This window comes from Mustelus asterias, chromosome 13, assembly GCF_964213995.1.
Source record: "Mustelus asterias chromosome 13, sMusAst1.hap1.1, whole genome shotgun sequence".
In the NCBI taxonomy this organism is placed as follows: Eukaryota; Metazoa; Chordata; class Chondrichthyes; order Carcharhiniformes; family Triakidae; genus Mustelus; species Mustelus asterias.
Window position 1 is genome coordinate 17244606 of NC_135813.1, and position 18331 is coordinate 17262936.

At 46.3% G+C, this 18331-nt stretch overlaps 1 protein-coding gene across 4 annotated transcripts in view; it reads right to left on the reverse strand.

Moving 5' to 3' along the window:
* ralgps1 (Ral GEF with PH domain and SH3 binding motif 1) overlaps positions 1-18331 on the reverse strand; it is a 758896-nt gene that overhangs the window by 218503 nt on the left and 522062 nt on the right. For all 4 annotated transcript variants that reach the window (XM_078226428.1, XM_078226430.1, XM_078226431.1 and 1 more), the window contains one exon: positions 9761-9898. In XM_078226428.1, coding sequence (XP_078082554.1) covers positions 9761-9898 — 138 coding nt within the window. The remainder of the gene's footprint in view (positions 1-9760; positions 9899-18331) is intronic.

The window sequence follows — 18331 nt, forward strand, 5'->3', positions numbered from 1 at the left end:
CAAACTCCGCACAGTGACCCAAGGCTGGAGTCGAACCCGGGTCCCTGGCGCTGTGAGGCAGCAGTGCTAACCACTGGGCCTGCCCAACAATTCAACAATTCTGGACAAAGCACAGATGAATAAACCACATATGTAGGACGGCGAGAAATTTGTGTGGTTTGGAACTTTCTGTAATAAAACTTCCAGAATTCAGCTAATTGGGGTTGAAAATCTGTTAAAGTCATTTAATTGTGAACAAGAATCCACTTAAAGAGTTAGATTAGGATCATTTTCACATTCAACTAATTCTTCTGCTTGTCAGCAGTTTCAACATTATAGTTCAAAAGATGTTATAGCTCGTAATGTCCGGACAAAGTGATCGTACATCTGTTTTGTGCATCGCAGCATTAGAAGCAAAATCCCATCTGTGGATGCTACTGATCCAATATAATTATTCTTCCTGCAGTAATTAGCTTTCAGAGCCAATGACTTTTAAATTCAACTATTCCGCCCTGTCAATAGCAGAGCACTTTCCTAAGTCCAGCACAATCTGCTTCACAATTGGCAATATAAATTCTTCCCGTTGCTCGCGAGTCAATTCTCGAAGGTCCTGTAACAATGGATGACTTCTTCCCTTCCCCACTGTACAGGCCTAACTGTGGCCTCCGACTCTGTTTAATCACAGAGTCCGGATGTCAAATGGGAGACTTCCGGATCTATTGAGGAACGTTGGAAATTCATGTCAAATCAGGTGACTTCCATCTGTGAGGACCTCAGTCTCAATGTAAAAACCCTCGGAAAAGTCACACTTTGTTGAAGGAGGTGTAACAAGACTGTTAACATTCTCAGGCAGTGAATTCCAGGTCCTAACCACTCGCCGAGTGGAAAAGCTTTTTTTTCTCATATCGCTTTTGCCTCTTTTGCCAATTACTTTAAATCTGTGCCGTCTTGTTTTCCATCCTTTGACAAGTGGGGAATGGTTGCTCCCCATCTATCTTGTCCAGATCCTGTATGATTTTCAATTCAAATCAACATTTCAGCTTCAATATTCTCCAAGGTAGTCCTAATTTCTCCAATTTATTTTGAGTCTGTGAAAATTTGCTGAAGATACAAAGCTAGGTGGGCAGGACACAGAGTCTGCAGAGGGATTATCGATGAGGCAGATGGAGTAATCATAGAAATCATAGAAACCCTACAGTGCAGAAGGAGGCCATTCGGCCCATCGAGTCTGCACCGACCACAATCCCACCCAGGCCCTACCCCCACATATTTTACCCGCTAATCCCTCTAACCTACACATCCCAGGACTCTAAGGGGCAATTTTTTTAACCTGGCCAATCAACCTAACCCGCACATCTTTGGACTGTGGGAGGAAACCGGAGCACCCGGAGGAAACCCACGCAGACACGAGGAGAATGTGCAAACTCCACACAGACAGTGACCCGAGCCGGGAATCGAACCCGGGACCCTGGAGCTGTGAAGCAGCAGTGCTAACCACTGTGCTACCGTGCCGCATAACTTGGAAAAACGAGAGGTTGTCCACTTGGGCATGCAGAGAAGAAGAATGAATCCATACGTGAATACCGAGTCTATAGTTAATGGACAGCAACCTCTCTGGCTCTGAAAGATTTCATTTTAGTTTGTGGAATGGCAACTTACTACATTATCTACAGTGCCGTAGGAGGCCATTTGGCCCATCGAGTCTGCAGCAACTCTCCGACACAGCATCCCACCCAGGCCCTATCCCCATAACCCCACGTATTTACCCTGCTAATCCCCCTAATTTACATATCTTGGGATTTTAAAATGTTTTCCACTGATTTTCAAAAGAAAAATTAAGCTCCTGATATTTTAGCGTTTAGCTTAATCCTATGTATATGCACCAATCATCTATTTCCCTCTATAAAAAAAACCCAGTAGAATTGAATGATTATCAGTGCCATGTATTTCCTGGTTTGCTGCCTGTGAGAATTTTATAATTTATTTAGTGAATGCAAAGTTCCGAAGCCAAGCTCGTTTCTTCCCTTCCTGCTGTGTTGAGTTTGGAGAGGCCTCTAATGATTCTGTGGATTGGGCACTATTCGATGGTGTGGTGCAGAGTTTGCTCTCTCCCACAGGCACATAGAAGTTTGGCATTGAAATCCCATCTGTGAAGGTTGGCCAAGCAGGGACCCTGGCCAGTCCAGAACCTGTTGAGGGTGGATCACTCTTTCCTTGAAACCAGGCTCACTGGACACCAGAGATCTTCTCGAGGCAAACTGGACACAAACTTATGCCAGGAAAGGGGAAATTCACACCAGAGATGGCAAGATATTTGTAGTCAGCTATCTTTGGGGGCAGCACGGTGGCACAGTGGTTAGCATTGCTGCCTCACAGTGCCAGGGACCCGGGTTCGATTCCTAGCTTGGGTCACTGTCCGTGCGGAGTCTGCACGTTCTCCTCATGTCTGCGTGGGTTTCCTCCAGGTGCTTTGGTTTTCTCCCACAGTCCGAAAGACATGCTGGTTAGGTGCAGTGTCCATGCTAAATTCTCCCTCAGTGTATCTGAACAGGCGCTGGAGTGTGGCGACTGGGGGATTTTCACAGTATCTTCATTGCGGTGTTAACTTAAGCCTACTTGTGACACTAATAAATAAACTTGAAACATTACTTTACCTTGTGATCAGGGGAGAGATCCATCACCTCACCACTGACTGCAGAGCCATTGTACACCGAGAACCGTTTCAGAAAGTAGAACTCATCCACAAAACTAATTTTAAAAATAATATTTGCTTTATATTTTTTAGTCAGCAACCCCAGGAATAACATTATTTTATTAGCTTCAGAAAATACACAAAACCCTCGGCACTTCTTTGATGACTTTAGCTGTTCAGTTTTTCCTTACAGCTACTGAAACCATAATGCGGCGGGAGTTTATTTTTTTCTCAAACTATTAAAAAGCACGGACAGAGGTCCACAGATGCCTTACACGGGGAATTAAACTGACCGACTAATGGTCATCTCAAAAAATAAACGTACAGGGCAGCGGAGCATATGCATGTGAAATCTGACCACAGCAGTTGCCTAATTCCGAGTCAGGCAATACATCAGTGCTGTGTCTCTCAACGTAATGTTGCTGAATAAGATTTAAAACAAAAACAAACTTTGAGAAATAAAAGACTTTTCATCTTGCCGTTTCAATTGCCTCTCTGACTATCGTTTGAAATAACATTCCTCAGAAGTGAAGCACCCTCACCATAACGCATGGTTTTAAATTCACAAGTTTATTTATTTATTAATGTCACAAGTAGGCTTACATTAACGCTGCAATGAAGTTACCATGAAAATCCCCCAGTCGCCACACTCCGGCGTCTGTTCGGGTACCCTGAGGGAGAATTTAGCACGGCCAATGCACCCTAACCAGCACGTCTTCCAGACTGTGGGAGGAAACCGGAGCACCCGGAGGAAACCCACACAGACACGGGGAAAACATGCAGACTCCGCACAGAGAGTGACCCAAGCCGGGAATCGAACCCGGGTCCCTGGCGCTGTGAGGCAGCAGTGCTCACCACTATGCCACCGTGCCGTAAGAACGTAAGAACTAGGAGCAGGAGCAGGCCATCTGGCCCCTCGAGCCTGCTCTGCCATTCAATAAGATCATGGGTGATCTTTTTGTGGACTCAGCTCCACTTACCCACCTGCTCACCATAACCCTTAATTCCTTTACTGTTCAAAAATGTATCTATCCTTGCCTTAAAAACATTCACTGAGGTAGCCTCAACTGCTTCACTGGGCAGGGAATTCCACAGATTTACAACCCTTTGTGTGAAGAAGTTCCTCCTCAACTCAGTCCAAAATCTGCTCCCCCTTATTTTGAGGCCATGCCCCCTAGTTCTAGTTTCACCTGCCAGTGGAAACAACTTCCCTGCTTCTATCTTATCTATTCCCTTCATAATTTTATATATTTCAATAAGATCTCCCCTCATTCTTCTGAATTCCAATGAGTATAGCCCCAGTTTACTCAGTCTCTCCTCATAAGCCAACCCTCTCAACTTCGGAATCAACCTAGGGAATCTCCTCTGCATCCCCTCCAGTGCCAGTATATCCTTTCTCAAGTAAGGAGACCAAAACTGTACACAGTACTCCAGGTGTGGCCTCACCAGCACCTTATACAGCTGCAACATAACCTCCCTGTTTTTAAACTCCATCCCTCTAGCAATAAAGGACAAAATTCCATTTGCCTTCTTAATTACCTGCTGCACCTACAAACCAACTCCTTGTGATTCTTGCACAAGGACACCCAGGTCCCTCTGCACAGCAGCATGCTGCAATTTTTTACCAATTACCACACTGAGGGAGAATTTAGCAGTGCCAATGCGCCTAAACCAGCACGTCTTTCAGACTGTGGGAGGAAACCCACGCAGACACGGGGAGAACGTGCAGAATCCGCACAGTGACCCAAGCCGGGAATCGAACCAGGGTCCCTGGCGCTGAGAGGCAGCAGTGCTGACCACTGTGCCACCGTGCCATGAAATAGATAGAGGGCATTAAAGTGGCCAAGTGCTCCCATCTGGACCCCTGTGTGGCACCATGTTGTGCTCCTTTTAACAGGAGGATGATTAGAAAAACCGAGACATTTTCATGGCAAATTTACACAGGTTGAGTTATGTTAGTTTTCCCACCTGCTGGAGAGTATACACAGAGCTCTGTAAGCTACCTGTGCAAGTATTGTCAGACTGCAAAGCAAGTGGGTATTGCTCCAAAAACACTGCAGGCTTTGTTGTGAAGTGAATCCGTTTAAATAAAATACATTTTAAAGGGTGCGGGCCTCGCACCAAGGCAAAATTCAGGAAATAGAATCATAGAATCCCTATAGTGCAGAAGGAGGCCATTCGGTCCATCGAGCCTGCACCGACTGCAATCCCACCCAGGCTCTACCCCCATAACCCCACATATTTTCCCTGGCTAATCCCCCTGACACTAAGGGTCATTTTAGCACGGCCAATCAACCTAACCCGCACATCTTTCGACTGTGGGAGGAAACGGGAGCACCCAGAGGAAACCCACGCAGACACGGGGAGACCAGACAGTGACCCAAGGCCGGAATTGAACCCGGGTCCCTGGCGCTGTGAGGCAGCAGTTGCTAACCACTGTGCCGCCCCAAAATCAACTTTTTTATTTGACAAACTTGGTTCAAATACACTAGGATATTTCTTTCCCCTAGTTTCGAAACATGCAAGAATTCAAGGGGTGATTTCCAGGCTGTGCGCTTCCAATTCTTCAGCTCCATTCATCAAAATAGAATGTCTAAAAAAAACATTTATTAGACAAAGACGTGCTTCCTCTAGTTGAGGGGTCAATTACTGGGGGGTGGAGGCGGCGCATAGATTTAAGGTGATTGGGAGAAGGATTATATGGGATATGAGGAAGAGCCTTTTCACCCAAAGCATGGTGGGTGTCTGGAATTCACTGGCTAAGTTGTGGTTGAGGCTGAAATGCTCAACTCATTTAGAAGGTACCAGGATCTGTACCGGATGTGCTGAAACCTGCAAGGACACAGACCAGGTACTGGAAAATGGGATTAAAATGAGCAGCTCGCTTTTTCTTTCGTCCTCTTTTTTTTGGCCAGTGCAGGGACAAAGGGCCAAATGGCCTCATCTGCACTGTAACCTTTCAATGGTTCTAAATGAAACCTCACCAACAAGTTCCATTGTGGACACTAATCAAGGTTACAGAGAGTTAGCAAAGTGGCATTCCAGATGGCACAGCAGCACGTTGCTACTGTGGTTAGCACTGCTGCCTCACAGCGCTAGGAATCCGGGTTCAATTCCAACTATGGGTGACTGTCTGTGTGGAGCTTGCATGTTCTCACCGTGTCTGTGAGGGTTTCCTCCCACAGTCCAAAGATATGCAGGTTAGGTGGACTGGCCATGCTAAATTTCCCCTTCGTGCCCAAAGTTGTGCAGGTTAGGTGGACTGGCCATGCTAAATTGCCCCTTAAGTGCCCAAAGATGTGCAGTTTAGGTGGATTGGCCATGCTAAATTGCCCCTTAGTGTCCCAAGATGTGTAGGTTAGGAGAATTAGCATGGTAAATATATGAGGTTACGGGGATAAGGCCTGGGTAAGATACTGTCGGAGAGTCGGTGCAGACTAGATGGGTCGAGTGTCTTCCTTCTGCACTGCAGGGATTCTATGATTCTATGACAATCTGATGGCGTGCATATTTCTTGGAGAAAAGGGAAACACTCGGAAAATAAAACTAAAATACTGCGGATGCTTGAAATGGGAAATCAAAACGGAAAGCATTGGAAAGTGAGAAACACAAAGCATCTGTGGAGACTGAGAGTTAATGTTTCAAGTTGCGTTTGACTCTGCTCAGGACTGCCTGCCCCTCCATGTCCTTGGACCGCGTTCAATCAAACATCTGTCTAACCCAACCCTGAATGTATTCAATGACTCAGATTCTGTGGAAGAAAATTCCAAAGATGAAGGGCCATCTGGGAGAAGAAATTCCTCCACATCTCCAACTTAAATGTGAGACTGTGGATTATTAAAACTGTTTCCCTCCTAGTTCTATGTACCCACTGGCGGTGGGGGGGGGGGGGGGGGGGGGGGTGCATGCTCTCAGCATCGACTCTGTCAAGCCCCCCGTGGAATCTTATGTATTCCAGTAAGGTCACCTGTTGTTCTTCTAAATTCCAATAGGCCCAAACTGCTCAACCTCTCCTTGTAAGATAACACATTCATCCCAGGAATCAGTTGAACCGCTTCCAATCCAAGTATATCCACAGAGGCCAATACTGTAGGCAGGAAACTTTTCCTCTCAGAGGGTCATTATTTTTTGGAATTCTCTTCACAAAGCGCAATGACGGCCAGCAGATCATTGAATATGTTCAAGGCCGAGTTAGATAGCTGTCTGATAGAGTCAAGAGTTATGGGTGTTCATTGTGTCTTGGGGAAGGATGAGTCCAGCATCCACCTTAAACACAGCTTTATTTCTCAGGCAGTAAAGCAAAGTCATGGACTCTCCCAGTTCCCCGCAGACAGGCGGGGTGGAATTCTCCAGTCCCTCCGTGGGGGGTTTCCCTGCGGCCGAGGAGGATCACCATCAACCCCGCCAGCGGGATCTTCCAGTCCTGCCGAAGTCGATGGGGATTGATGTTCCTCACCGGTGCCGCTGCTGCGCAATATATTCTTACGGTGATCCCTAATCATTCCCCAATGCTGTGCTTAATGACCATTCTAACGCAGGCAATTCATTGCGACACAAATTCAACTTTAACAATGGGATCAGGCAGCAAAGTGAAGTTACAGCCACAATCAGGTCAGCCATGGCGAATTAAAGTTTATTTATTATCACAAGTCGGCTGACATTAACACCGCAATGAAGTTACTGTGAAAATCCCCTAGTCGCCACACTCCAACGCCCATTTGGGTACATTAAGGGAGAATTTAGCATGGCCAAGGCATCTACGGAGCACGTCTTTTGGACTGTGGGAGGAAACCGGAGTACCTGGAGGAAACCCACGCAGACATGGGGAGAATGTGCAAACTCCGCACAGACAAGCCGGGAATCGAACGCAGGTCCCTGGCGCTGTGAGGCAGCAGTGCTAACTACTTTGCCACCGTGCCAATCTTACTGAATGGCAGAATGGGTTTGATGGGCCAAGTGGCTTGCTCCTGCTCCTATCTTGTGTGCGCGCAGAACTGTCCACTTACACGGCCAATGCTACTGTAATATGTTAACATGATAGAATGAGTGGGAAACTTGTACTCGTGTAGCCCATTCATTTTCTCCCAGAACGTACAACTCGCAAAGCTCTTTTAAGTGTAAGCGGGAACACTATTCATGGAATGGGCTTTTTTCAACATCCTATAATCCGTGCAGCTTCTACTGATAATTCTATCGCTCCTATTCAACCTAATGGGACAGTGCACTGTGACCAGAGCATTGAACCGCTGCCAATTCAACATAAGAGTCCAAACAGAGATTATGTGCTCAGTTTTCCTGCAGCTCGTATCAAGCAAAACTGATGCAATGTACCTCGGGGAAGTGAATTTGCTCACGTCCATGCTTTAGTAAGTGTTCAGTAACAGCTGCTTTATCCAGCTCCTCCATCATCAGCACCCTAGCCCTCTCAATGTGGTTCCTATTTCCGAATTGCAGCATTGCGGCAGCATTACTTTCCCCAAGATGCTCGTTACTCATTCCTATTCCTCCCAGCTGATGGATGGAAGATTGTAATGATGCATTTTTGAAATTGGAGGAGGATTTGAACAGCCCTTGGTGACACACTGAAGGAACGGCCAAGTGTTGTTACAAAAGCAATGTGGTTGCCTCTCAGCTGCCCTCTAGTAACTATGGAATGCTGGCCAGCCAGCGACACCCATGTCCCGCAAATGAAATTTGGACAAAGATGTCAGGCAGTCCAGCCTCACTGTTCATAACAATATCACTCCTGCAACTGAGTAACAGCCACTCCTTTACAAGATTTCAGCTCAAATGGTGCCTCTTTGGTTTGATTTATTATCGTCACATGTATTAGCATACAGTGAAAAGTATTGTTTCTTCCACGCTATACAGACAAAGCATACCGTTCATACAGAAGGAAAGGCGAGAGTGCAGAATGTAGTGTTACAGTCATAGCTAGAGCGTAGAGAAAGATCAACTTCATAAAGGATAGGTCCATTCAAAAGTCTGACAGCAGCAGGGAAGAAACTGTTCTCGGGTTGGTTGGTACGTGACCTCAGACTTTTATATCTTTTTCCCGACAGGAGGAGGAGACGTAGATAAGCCACGGGTTAAAGATTTTGTGTCCTTTCCTGATTGAAGGAGGTGGAAGAGAGAATGTCCAGGATGCATGGGGCCCTTCATTATGCTGGCTCCTTTTCCGAGGCAGCGGGAAGTTTAGATAGCGTCATTGGATGGGAATAACTGTCCTTGATGACAGTCAATAGCACTGTGAAGCTTTCAGCGACAGTGTCCTTACAACAACAGCTTACATTTACATAGCACCTTTAGTGCAATGAAACATTCCGAGACACTCAGCAATGTCCTGTGCAGTTCCCCTTCATCAGACATTTTCCCCCAATCTACAATCCTTTTAAAAATCGAATTTGCCCCATAATTCACAGGAGGATATTGTGGAGAAAAGAAAGTTCTGAATTAAATATTAACCTAATGCAAAATATAGATCCAGAGCAAAGGTACAGTGCATTTGAAAAATCATAGAATCATACAGAGCAGAAGGAGGCCATTTGGCCCATTGAGTCTGCACCGACCACAATCCCAGCCAGGCCCTATCCCCATAAGCCGATGCATTTACCCTAGCTAGTCTGCCTGACACTAAGGGACAATTCAGCATGGCTAATCTACCTAACCTGCACACCTTTGGACTGCGGGAGGAAACCAGAGGACCCAGAGGAACCCCACGCAGACACGAGGAGAATGTGCAAACTCCACACAGACAGTGACCCAAGCCGGGAATCGAACCTGGATCCCTGGTGCTGAGAGGCAGCAGTGCTAACCACTGAGCCACCTACCAGAATATTAGCTGAGTTTCTGGATTAATAGTCTAGCAATAATGCCATTAAGCCATCGCTTCCCCAGACGAATAATGATATTCAGTCTGGTTATATAACAGGTAGGTATCCCATACTGCCAGAAGGGTTTACCCTAGAACTCAATTTGCTAACTAAGTGTTCGCAATTTTAAACATTTTAAAGCAATATCGTCACTATTTTGACTCAAAGGTACAGGTTTACTTAAACAGGAGGAATGGAACAGAAACTGAATACACACCACAATTGAAAGAAACTTGTAAATCCGAAATGATCCTCAAAATATTGTTCATCTGGTTCGATCTCTGCTCATTTTCCATGATGCTGTCGGATGCCGGATAGGCTGAGTCAATGTAGATCAAATCCAGCAAGTAAATTCCTGAAATTTAAACACAATTTTCAACGTTAGACTATGAATGAATAATTTAGATTTTAAAAACTATGATGTTCGAGTACATTTTGTTGATGGTATATTGATCAGATTGTTAGCAGGGCACTGTTTAATTAATTTTTTTGAGCGCAGATGGGGGACAACTGGGACACCGGGTTGAGGGGGGACAACTGGAAGACTGGGTGGGGGGGGGGGGGGGGGGGGGGACAGCTGGGACACTAGGTGGGTGGGTGGCAACGCCATATGATTTTCTCCCTCCAATCCACCCAGTCAAACAGCATCTCACACCTCCCCGCATTACGACTTTTCTTCAAGTCTCCAGTGTCCAGGAGATTAACTTTTGATTCCCAGAAACTCCAGGACAATCCTGGGGCACTGGGCATGACTAGGCACAGGCCCAATTCCAACAAGCCGTAAACCCTGAGGCAATATAAAAAACTGGGGAGGGAATCACTATCGTGAGTCTTGGCCTTTGCATCTGGGTGTTCCCAGGAGGAAAAGTCAGCATGATTGGACCATATATTTTCAGGAGGGGTAATGGAATGATTCTTTTGTGGCCTAACCATTCCACATAAAGTTGAAGGTGAGGCACGTACTGATGCAATTCATGAAGATACTGTCTTTCACCTCTCTGGCATGGCTGTAAATGTGATCCAGACTAATCATAGAATCCCTACAGTACAGAAGGAGGTCATTCACTTCACGTATGCACCAACCCTCCAATAGAGCATCCCACCCAGACCCTATCTCCTTAACCCCACATATTTCCCCCAACAATCCTTCTAACCTACACATCTTGGGACAATAAGGGTCAATTTAGCATGGCCAATCCACCTAAGCGGCACATCATTGGAACACCCTGAGGAAACCCACCCAGACACGGGGAGAACATGCAGACTCCGCACAGACAGTGACCCAAGCCAGGAATTGAACCCGGATCCGTGACGCTGTGAGGCGGCAGTGCTAATCCCTGTGTCACCCCAAAGCAAAACGTAATGGGCTAGAAGTCTCCTCTGGCCGCAGAGATTCTCTGTGAATCGAATTTGGTCAGTCTGACTGAATTCCGAGCAGAGGTGGGTCTACAGCATTGGCATTGAATTTCCAATCAATTGGCCATGTCTTTCAGCCATGCATCAGAATGACTGATTTGGAAAATGGATCGAACACCACACTGGTACAAGTAGGGATGATAACCTGAGGCTGCAACTGAAGCCTACTCTCGGTGCAAAGGATGAGGAGCTTTAGTCTTCATCTGGCTGTGCTATGATCTGACCTAGGACTGCTTGATAGGGTTGCCAACTGTGATTAAATGCATTCCTGGAGGTTTCATCACTTGACTTGCCCCCCACGCTCCAGCCAACAGTCGGCCAACACATCCATCCTCGTGACGCACTGCCTTCCTACATCAATTGGAAAAATACTCATTACCCAATTTGATGATGCCTGACCGTCAGCCAAACAGTCTTAGCCCAACCCTCACCCCCCCCGCCCACCCCCCCCCCCCCCCCAATATTTTTATAGCTGATAGGGAGAAACTTTCAAAGAAAATAACAAAAAAAACCCAGCAATTTTCACGTCTCGATGATTTTTCTCCGGATTTGTACACAGCAGTATCCTGGAGATTGATCATTAATTCTGGACACTCCAGGGCAATCCCGGAGGGTTGGTAACCCTGCTGTTTATGTTAATGGTGGAGGAAAGCATTCCATTCCCCAGTACTAGATAAGCACAATAAAGTTGCGCAGTTGAACATTTAGTGGACAAATTGGGGATAAAAGACAGGAAACAGCGGATAATGAGAAGATTTCCAAAAGAACAAAGAACAAAGAAAATTACAGCACAGGAACAGGCCCTTCGGCCCTCCAAGCCTGCACTGACCATGCTGCCCGACTGAACTGAAGCCCCCTACCCTTCCAGGGACCATATCCCTCTATTCCCATCCTATTCATGTATTTGTCAAGACGCCCCTTAAAAGTCACTATTGTATCTGCTTCCGCTACCTCCCCCGGCAGCAAGGAGAGTTTGGACTATTGTCAGTTGTTCCATAATTGACAATAACCTTGAGAATTGGAGAGAGAGAGAGAGGAAGGCGTGAATGAACATGAATTAAGGCAAAGATTTTTAATGCAAGGGAATCAAGCGTTATGCGGATAAGGCAGGAAAGTGGAGCTGAGGATTATCACATCAGATCAGTCATGATCTCATTGAATGGAGGAGCAGATTCGATGGGCTGAATGGTCTGCCTTTGTTCCTATGTCTTATGGTCTTAACTTCCTCAGTTGTGGAATACAAGATCAGTGACAATGTAGAGAAATGTTTATTTATATTTATTTTAATCACGACACAAATGCTTTCAACCCCCTTAATTCATACCTCTGACCACAATTTGGAAATGGTCTGTCAGTTGAACATTTTCTAATTGGCATTAGGATTTGCCTTTATGTAACCCACCCAGTCCCAAACCCAACCATTTGCTGGTTACAGTAAAAGGGTCAATTAGAATATGTATGAAAAGCACCAAATATCGATGTGCAAATCTCTTTTCCATTGTTGGCTATTGGTGAATGCACTGTTACAAAGCCCAAGATAGTGTAGTTTTTTTTTTAACCCTCTTACATCAGCAGAAAAAGCACTATGCCTTTGTTTTGTGACTGGTAGACGCCCGACGGAAAATGTTCCACAGAATGGCAAGACAGGGCAAAAACCAAACCTTGTCGTGTTGTCAGTTAGGTGGAAACCTACACGGCTCATTTGCAGAGAACACGGAAGCCACAGTGAAGCTATTATACCTAGAAATCTCACAACGCCAGGTTATCACTTATCACTCCATCACTCACCTGATGAAGGAGCAGCACTCCGATAGCTTCTGCTACCAAATAAACCTGTTGGACTTTAACCTGGTGTGGTGAGACTTCTTAATGCGCCCACCCCAGTCCAACGCCGGCATCCCCACATCATGGATACCTCGAAATGTGTGAAGAAATGGTACGCCCTCTGTGTCCCATTGCCACCGCCCCCAAAGTCTCTACGCTCCAAATAACACAAAAACACAGTTGGTCATGCAGAAAGAGAGAGAGGAAAGATGTTTTTTTTCCCGATGGGAGCCCTAATCTAAGAGTCTCATCGTGACCTGCCTTTCTGTCAGAAGTTGCCCATTGCGTTTGCGTAGCATCATCTGTTTTGGTTTAGTTACACCATATTAAAAATCTGGACTTCCTCCGAACACAAGAGTTACATGGCTCGGAACACCTAACAAAAAGCCTATGAATCAATTCAAAATAGGAGCGAGTTCTCCTTGATCTGACACTTTAGATGTCACCCAACATACTCTCATAAACGTGGGACTGTGCAAATGGAATTCCCAACAGCCGTTCTTGCAAAAATATATATATAGAACTAACAGCCTGGTGCAGACAAGTTTACACTATCCAGTGCTAAAAGCTGGGCACATCCTTGGAAGCTGACGTGAGTTTCCCCAAGTAAAACGCCATCCAATTGATGAGACCTCAGCCCTGAATTATTTAACACGATTTATCTTGCTGATCTTGCGAAAACAGCTGCCAAAGTGTGACCGATCTTCTCAAACATCTTTCCCAGAAGGTACTGCCACATATTTGTCATCACACCATTACGCATAAGCTGCTCCACCTCAGTCCATCTTCTCTGGCTTCCAGTGATCTCATTTGGTTAGCCACAAACTCAAAAGTGCAAGCTCTTTTGAGTAACTTGAGCCATATTCGACTCATTCCAATGGGTATAAATCATTAATAACTCTTAACAGATTAAGCACTTCACCGAGAACTTCACACAAAATGCCTGGAGCATGCATATCTCACCAGTGAGATACAACATTATGTCTTTCATTAGTTGGGCATGCTCAAAGCCACTAGATTCTGTGTGATTTTGAAAAAATGAGAAACTCTAATCGTTAGAAATGAAAAGAGGGGCAACTTCCTTTTTGTTTCATTGATTCAAGGGATATGGGCTTCACTGGCCTGGCCGGCACTTACTGCCCCATCCCTGGCCAGACCAGCACTTACTGCCCCATCCCTGGCCAGGCTAATACTTACTGCCCCATCCCTGGCCAGGCTAATACTTACTGCCCCATCCCTGGCCAGGCTAATACTTACTGCCCCGTCCCTGGCCAGGCTAATACTTACTGCCCCGTCCCTGGCCAGGCTAATACTTACTGCCCCGTCCCTGGCCAGGCTAATACTTACTGCCCCATCCCTGGCCAGGCTAATACTTACTGCCCCATCCCTGGCCAGGCTAATACTTACTGCCCCGTCCCTGGCCAGGCTAATACTTACTGCCCCATCCCTGGCCAGGCTAATACTTACTGCCCCATCCCTGGCCAGGCTAATACTTACTGCCCCTTCCCTGGCCAGGCTAATACTTACTGCCCCATCCCTGGCCAGGCTAATACTTACTGCCCCTTCCCTGGCCAGGCTAATACTTACTGCCCCATCCCTGGCCAGACCAGCACTTAGTGCCCCATCCCTGGCCAGACCAGCACTTACTGCCCCATCCCTGGCCAGACTAACACTTACTGCCCCATCTCTAAGCAGCTGAAGAATAAGTTGCATTGGAAAAGCTGAATTGTGTTTAAGTTTATTTGTTATTGTCACAAGTAGGTTTACATTAACACTGCAATGAAATCACTGAAAATCCCCGAGTCGCCACACTCTGGCACCTGTTCGGGTACACTGAGGGAGAATTTAGCATGGCCAATGCACCTAACCGGCACGTCTTTCGGACTGTGGGAGGAAACCGGAGCACCTGAGGAAACCCACGCAGACACGGAGAGAACGTGTAAACTCCGCACAGACAGTGACCCAAGCCGGGAATCGAACCCGGGTCCCTGGCGCTGTGAGGCAGCAGTGCTAACCACTGTGCCACCGCGCCTTTTATCTTTGGGGGCTAAAGGGATTAAAGTGCAATGGGAGGGTGGTGGGGGTGGAATTGGGATCAGGATATTGAATTTGATGATCAGCCATGATCAAAATGGATGGCAGAGCAGGCTACACGGGACGATTGGCCTACTCCTGCTTCTAGTTTGTATGTTTACAGCTCTTGCCCTGTGGAGCTTGTATGTGTTATTGCCGCAGTCATTGTCTGAGTAATTAAACTTTCTACCCTCACCCCCCCCCCCACCCCCACCCCCCGCAATCAGATTTCTGATCTATGCCTGTCAGTTCTCCCATTCCCTACAAGATTTGCAGTCACTGTATCACACATAAGACTTGCCTTTAGCTTCAAAATGAACTTTGAATACGTGGCTTGAATTTCTTTCATGATGCTTTATTCCCAGTATCCCTTCAGTCAGTGCTTTTGACAGGCGTGTAATGAACAGTTAATAGCAAAGTAATCAGCGTTGAGTACACTGGGTGCTGCCAGCATTTCAGTTTCTTTCTGCTATAGGTAGCCATCCAGCAACACAATTTGTCAATAAATTCTTGACAAACCATCCCAACACTTGAGCCAACCATGCAGGGATCTGACCACTAAAAGCTCTGGCTTTCTTGCTGATAACCAAACTCAATTATTAACAATGGGAACATGTGGCAAACCCAAAATGACATTCTACTGAAGCCACGCCTGGTCTTATAGAATCAAACAGTGCAGAAGGAGGCCATTCGGCCCATTGAGCCTGCACTGACAACAATCCCACCAAGGCCCTATCCCCACAACCCTCCCACATTTACCCACTCAGTCCCCCTGATACTAAGGGGCAATTTATCGTGGCCAATCCGCCTAACCTGCACATCTTTGGACCTTCTGATCGAGATTTCTCGATGTTCTTTCACCAACTGTTCTGCCGTCTTGAGATTGAGGACTGCATTTTTTTTTCCCCTTTGTCCTCCATAATTTTCCTCCTTTCCCTCTCCTCCTCCTCCTCCTCCCCCCCCCCCCCCCCCCCCCCCAGTTATCCTCTGGTGCCAACCCCATGCAGCTGTCACTAAAAATTAATTTTATATTTCTCCCTTTTAAGACCGAGATGAAGAGAACTTACTTTTTCTCTCAAAGGGCTGTCACTTTGCAAAATTCTCTTCCCCAGAAAGCAGCGCAAGCATTGAATTTACTCAAGGTCGAGTCAGATTGATTTTTGACAGATGAGGGAGTTGAGGGCGATGGGGAGCAGAGAGAGAGTGGAGTCGAGACCACAAAGAGATCAGTTGTGATGTTATTGAATGGGGGAGTAGGCTTGAAGGGCCGAATGGCCTACTCCCAAGTTCAGATGGTCCTGTATTCCTATGAGGACACCACAGAAACATAGAAACTAGGAGCAGGAGTAGGCCATTCAGCCCATCGAGCCTGCTCTGCCATTCATTTTGATCATGGCTGATCATCGAATTCAACATCCTGATCCCACCTTCCCCCTATATCCGTTGGTCCCTTTAGCCCCAAGAGCTAAACCTAATTTCTTCTTGAAATCACACAACGTTTTGGCCTCAGCTACTTTCTGTGGTAGTGAATTCCACACATTCACCACCCTCCGGGTGAAGAAATTTCTCCTCACCTCAGTTTTAAAAGGTTTACACTTTATCCTCAAACTATGACCCTTAGGACTCCCCCACCATTGGGAACATTCTTTCTGAATCTACCCTGTCTAACTCTATTAGAATTTTATATGTTTCCACGAAATCCCCTCTCATTCTTCTAAATTCTAGTGAATGTAATCCTAACCAACCAGTTGGAGGATGATATTATTTCCTCTTCAGACTTCCAAACAGGAGTCATATTGGACACAAAACGTTAACTCTGTTCTTAAAAAAAGTTTATTAAAGTTCAGTTTAAGTTTATTTATTAGTGTCACAAGTAGGTTTACATTAACACTGCAATGAAATCACTGAAAATTCCCTAGTCGCCACACTCCGGCGCCTGTTCGGGTGCACTGAGGGAGAATTTAGCATAGCCAATGCACCTAACCAGCATGTCTTTCGGATGCTGGGAGGAAACCGGAGCACCTGGAGGAAACCCACGCAGACACGGGGAGAATGTGCAGACTCCGCACAGACAGTGACCCAAGCCGGGAATCGAACCCAGGTCCTTGGCGCTGCGAGGCAGCAGTGCTAACCACTGCGCCACCGTGTCTCTCTGCACAGGTGCTGCCAGAGCTGCTGAACATTTTAAAGCACTTTTTAAAATTTCAACAATCTCTGCTGAACTAACCATATAATTACTGTGACGACAAGAGCAGTTCAAGGACTGGGAATCCTGAGGCGAGTAACTTACCCAAAGTCTGTCCACCTTCTACAAGGCACAAGTCAGGAGTGTGATGGAATACTCTCCACTTGCCAGGATGGGTGCAGCTCCAACAACACTCAAGAAGCGCAACACCATCCAGGACAAAGCCGTCTTGCTTGATTGACACCCCATCCACCAACTTAAATATTAATTCACTCCAGCGCCTGTACATAGTGGCAGCAGCGTGTTCCATCTAACATACACTGCCAAATGGCCTCCTTCTGTACTGTAGGGATTCCATGGTTATTCTATGGAGAGATTTCTAGACAGTAAAGGCATGAGGTTAGTGTGAGAAAATGGCCATGAGGTGGAACCAGCCATGATTGAACTGACGGAGCAGGCTCAAGGGGCCAAATGGGGTGGCACGGTGGCACAGTGGCTGGCACTGTTGCCTCTCAGCGCCGGGGACGTGGGTTCAATTCTGGTCTCGGGTCAATGTCTGTGTGGAGTTTGCACATTCTCCTCATATCTGTGTGGGTTTCCTCCGGGTGCTCCAGTTTCCTCCCACACTCCAAAGATGTGTGGGTCAGGTTGATTGGCCATGCTAAATTGCCCCTTAGTGTCAAGGGGACTAGCAGGATAAATACATGGGGTTACGGAGATGGGGTGGGATTGTTGTCGGGGCAGGCTCGATGGGCTGAATGGCCTCCTCCTACACTGCAGGGATTCTATGGTTCTATGGCCTACTCCTGCTCCCATTTCCTATATTCCAATGATAAGATTAAATCCACATAACTGTGTATATAGCCTGAAGCCTAGGGAACCTACAAAATAAAAGGTGGATGTGTAAAGCAACTGCCTGTCTGATGGAGCTACTCCAAGAGTTCTCATTTCACTACTTTCACATCCTGAAGCTGGAAAAACAAAACCGACGGGAATATCATACACTTTCCAGGAATACTTTGTGGAAATGCGGTGCCCAGGAGCTCTGAGCTATTAACTGAATGGAGACACTGCAGACGTCCCAAGGAGAGTGACACAAAACTGCCACTTTCCAAGAGAAGGTAAAATGGAAAACAAGGGCTGTAGGGCACGTCAGCAAAATAATCTGCATAAAATCAGGTTTAAATGTTTCAGAAAGCGGAAAAAATTCAGCAACAAGGCAGAACAATACAATCCCTGGCCAAAGAACTTTCTCTACAGCCGTGTGTTTAACAAGAAGATAATGGACTT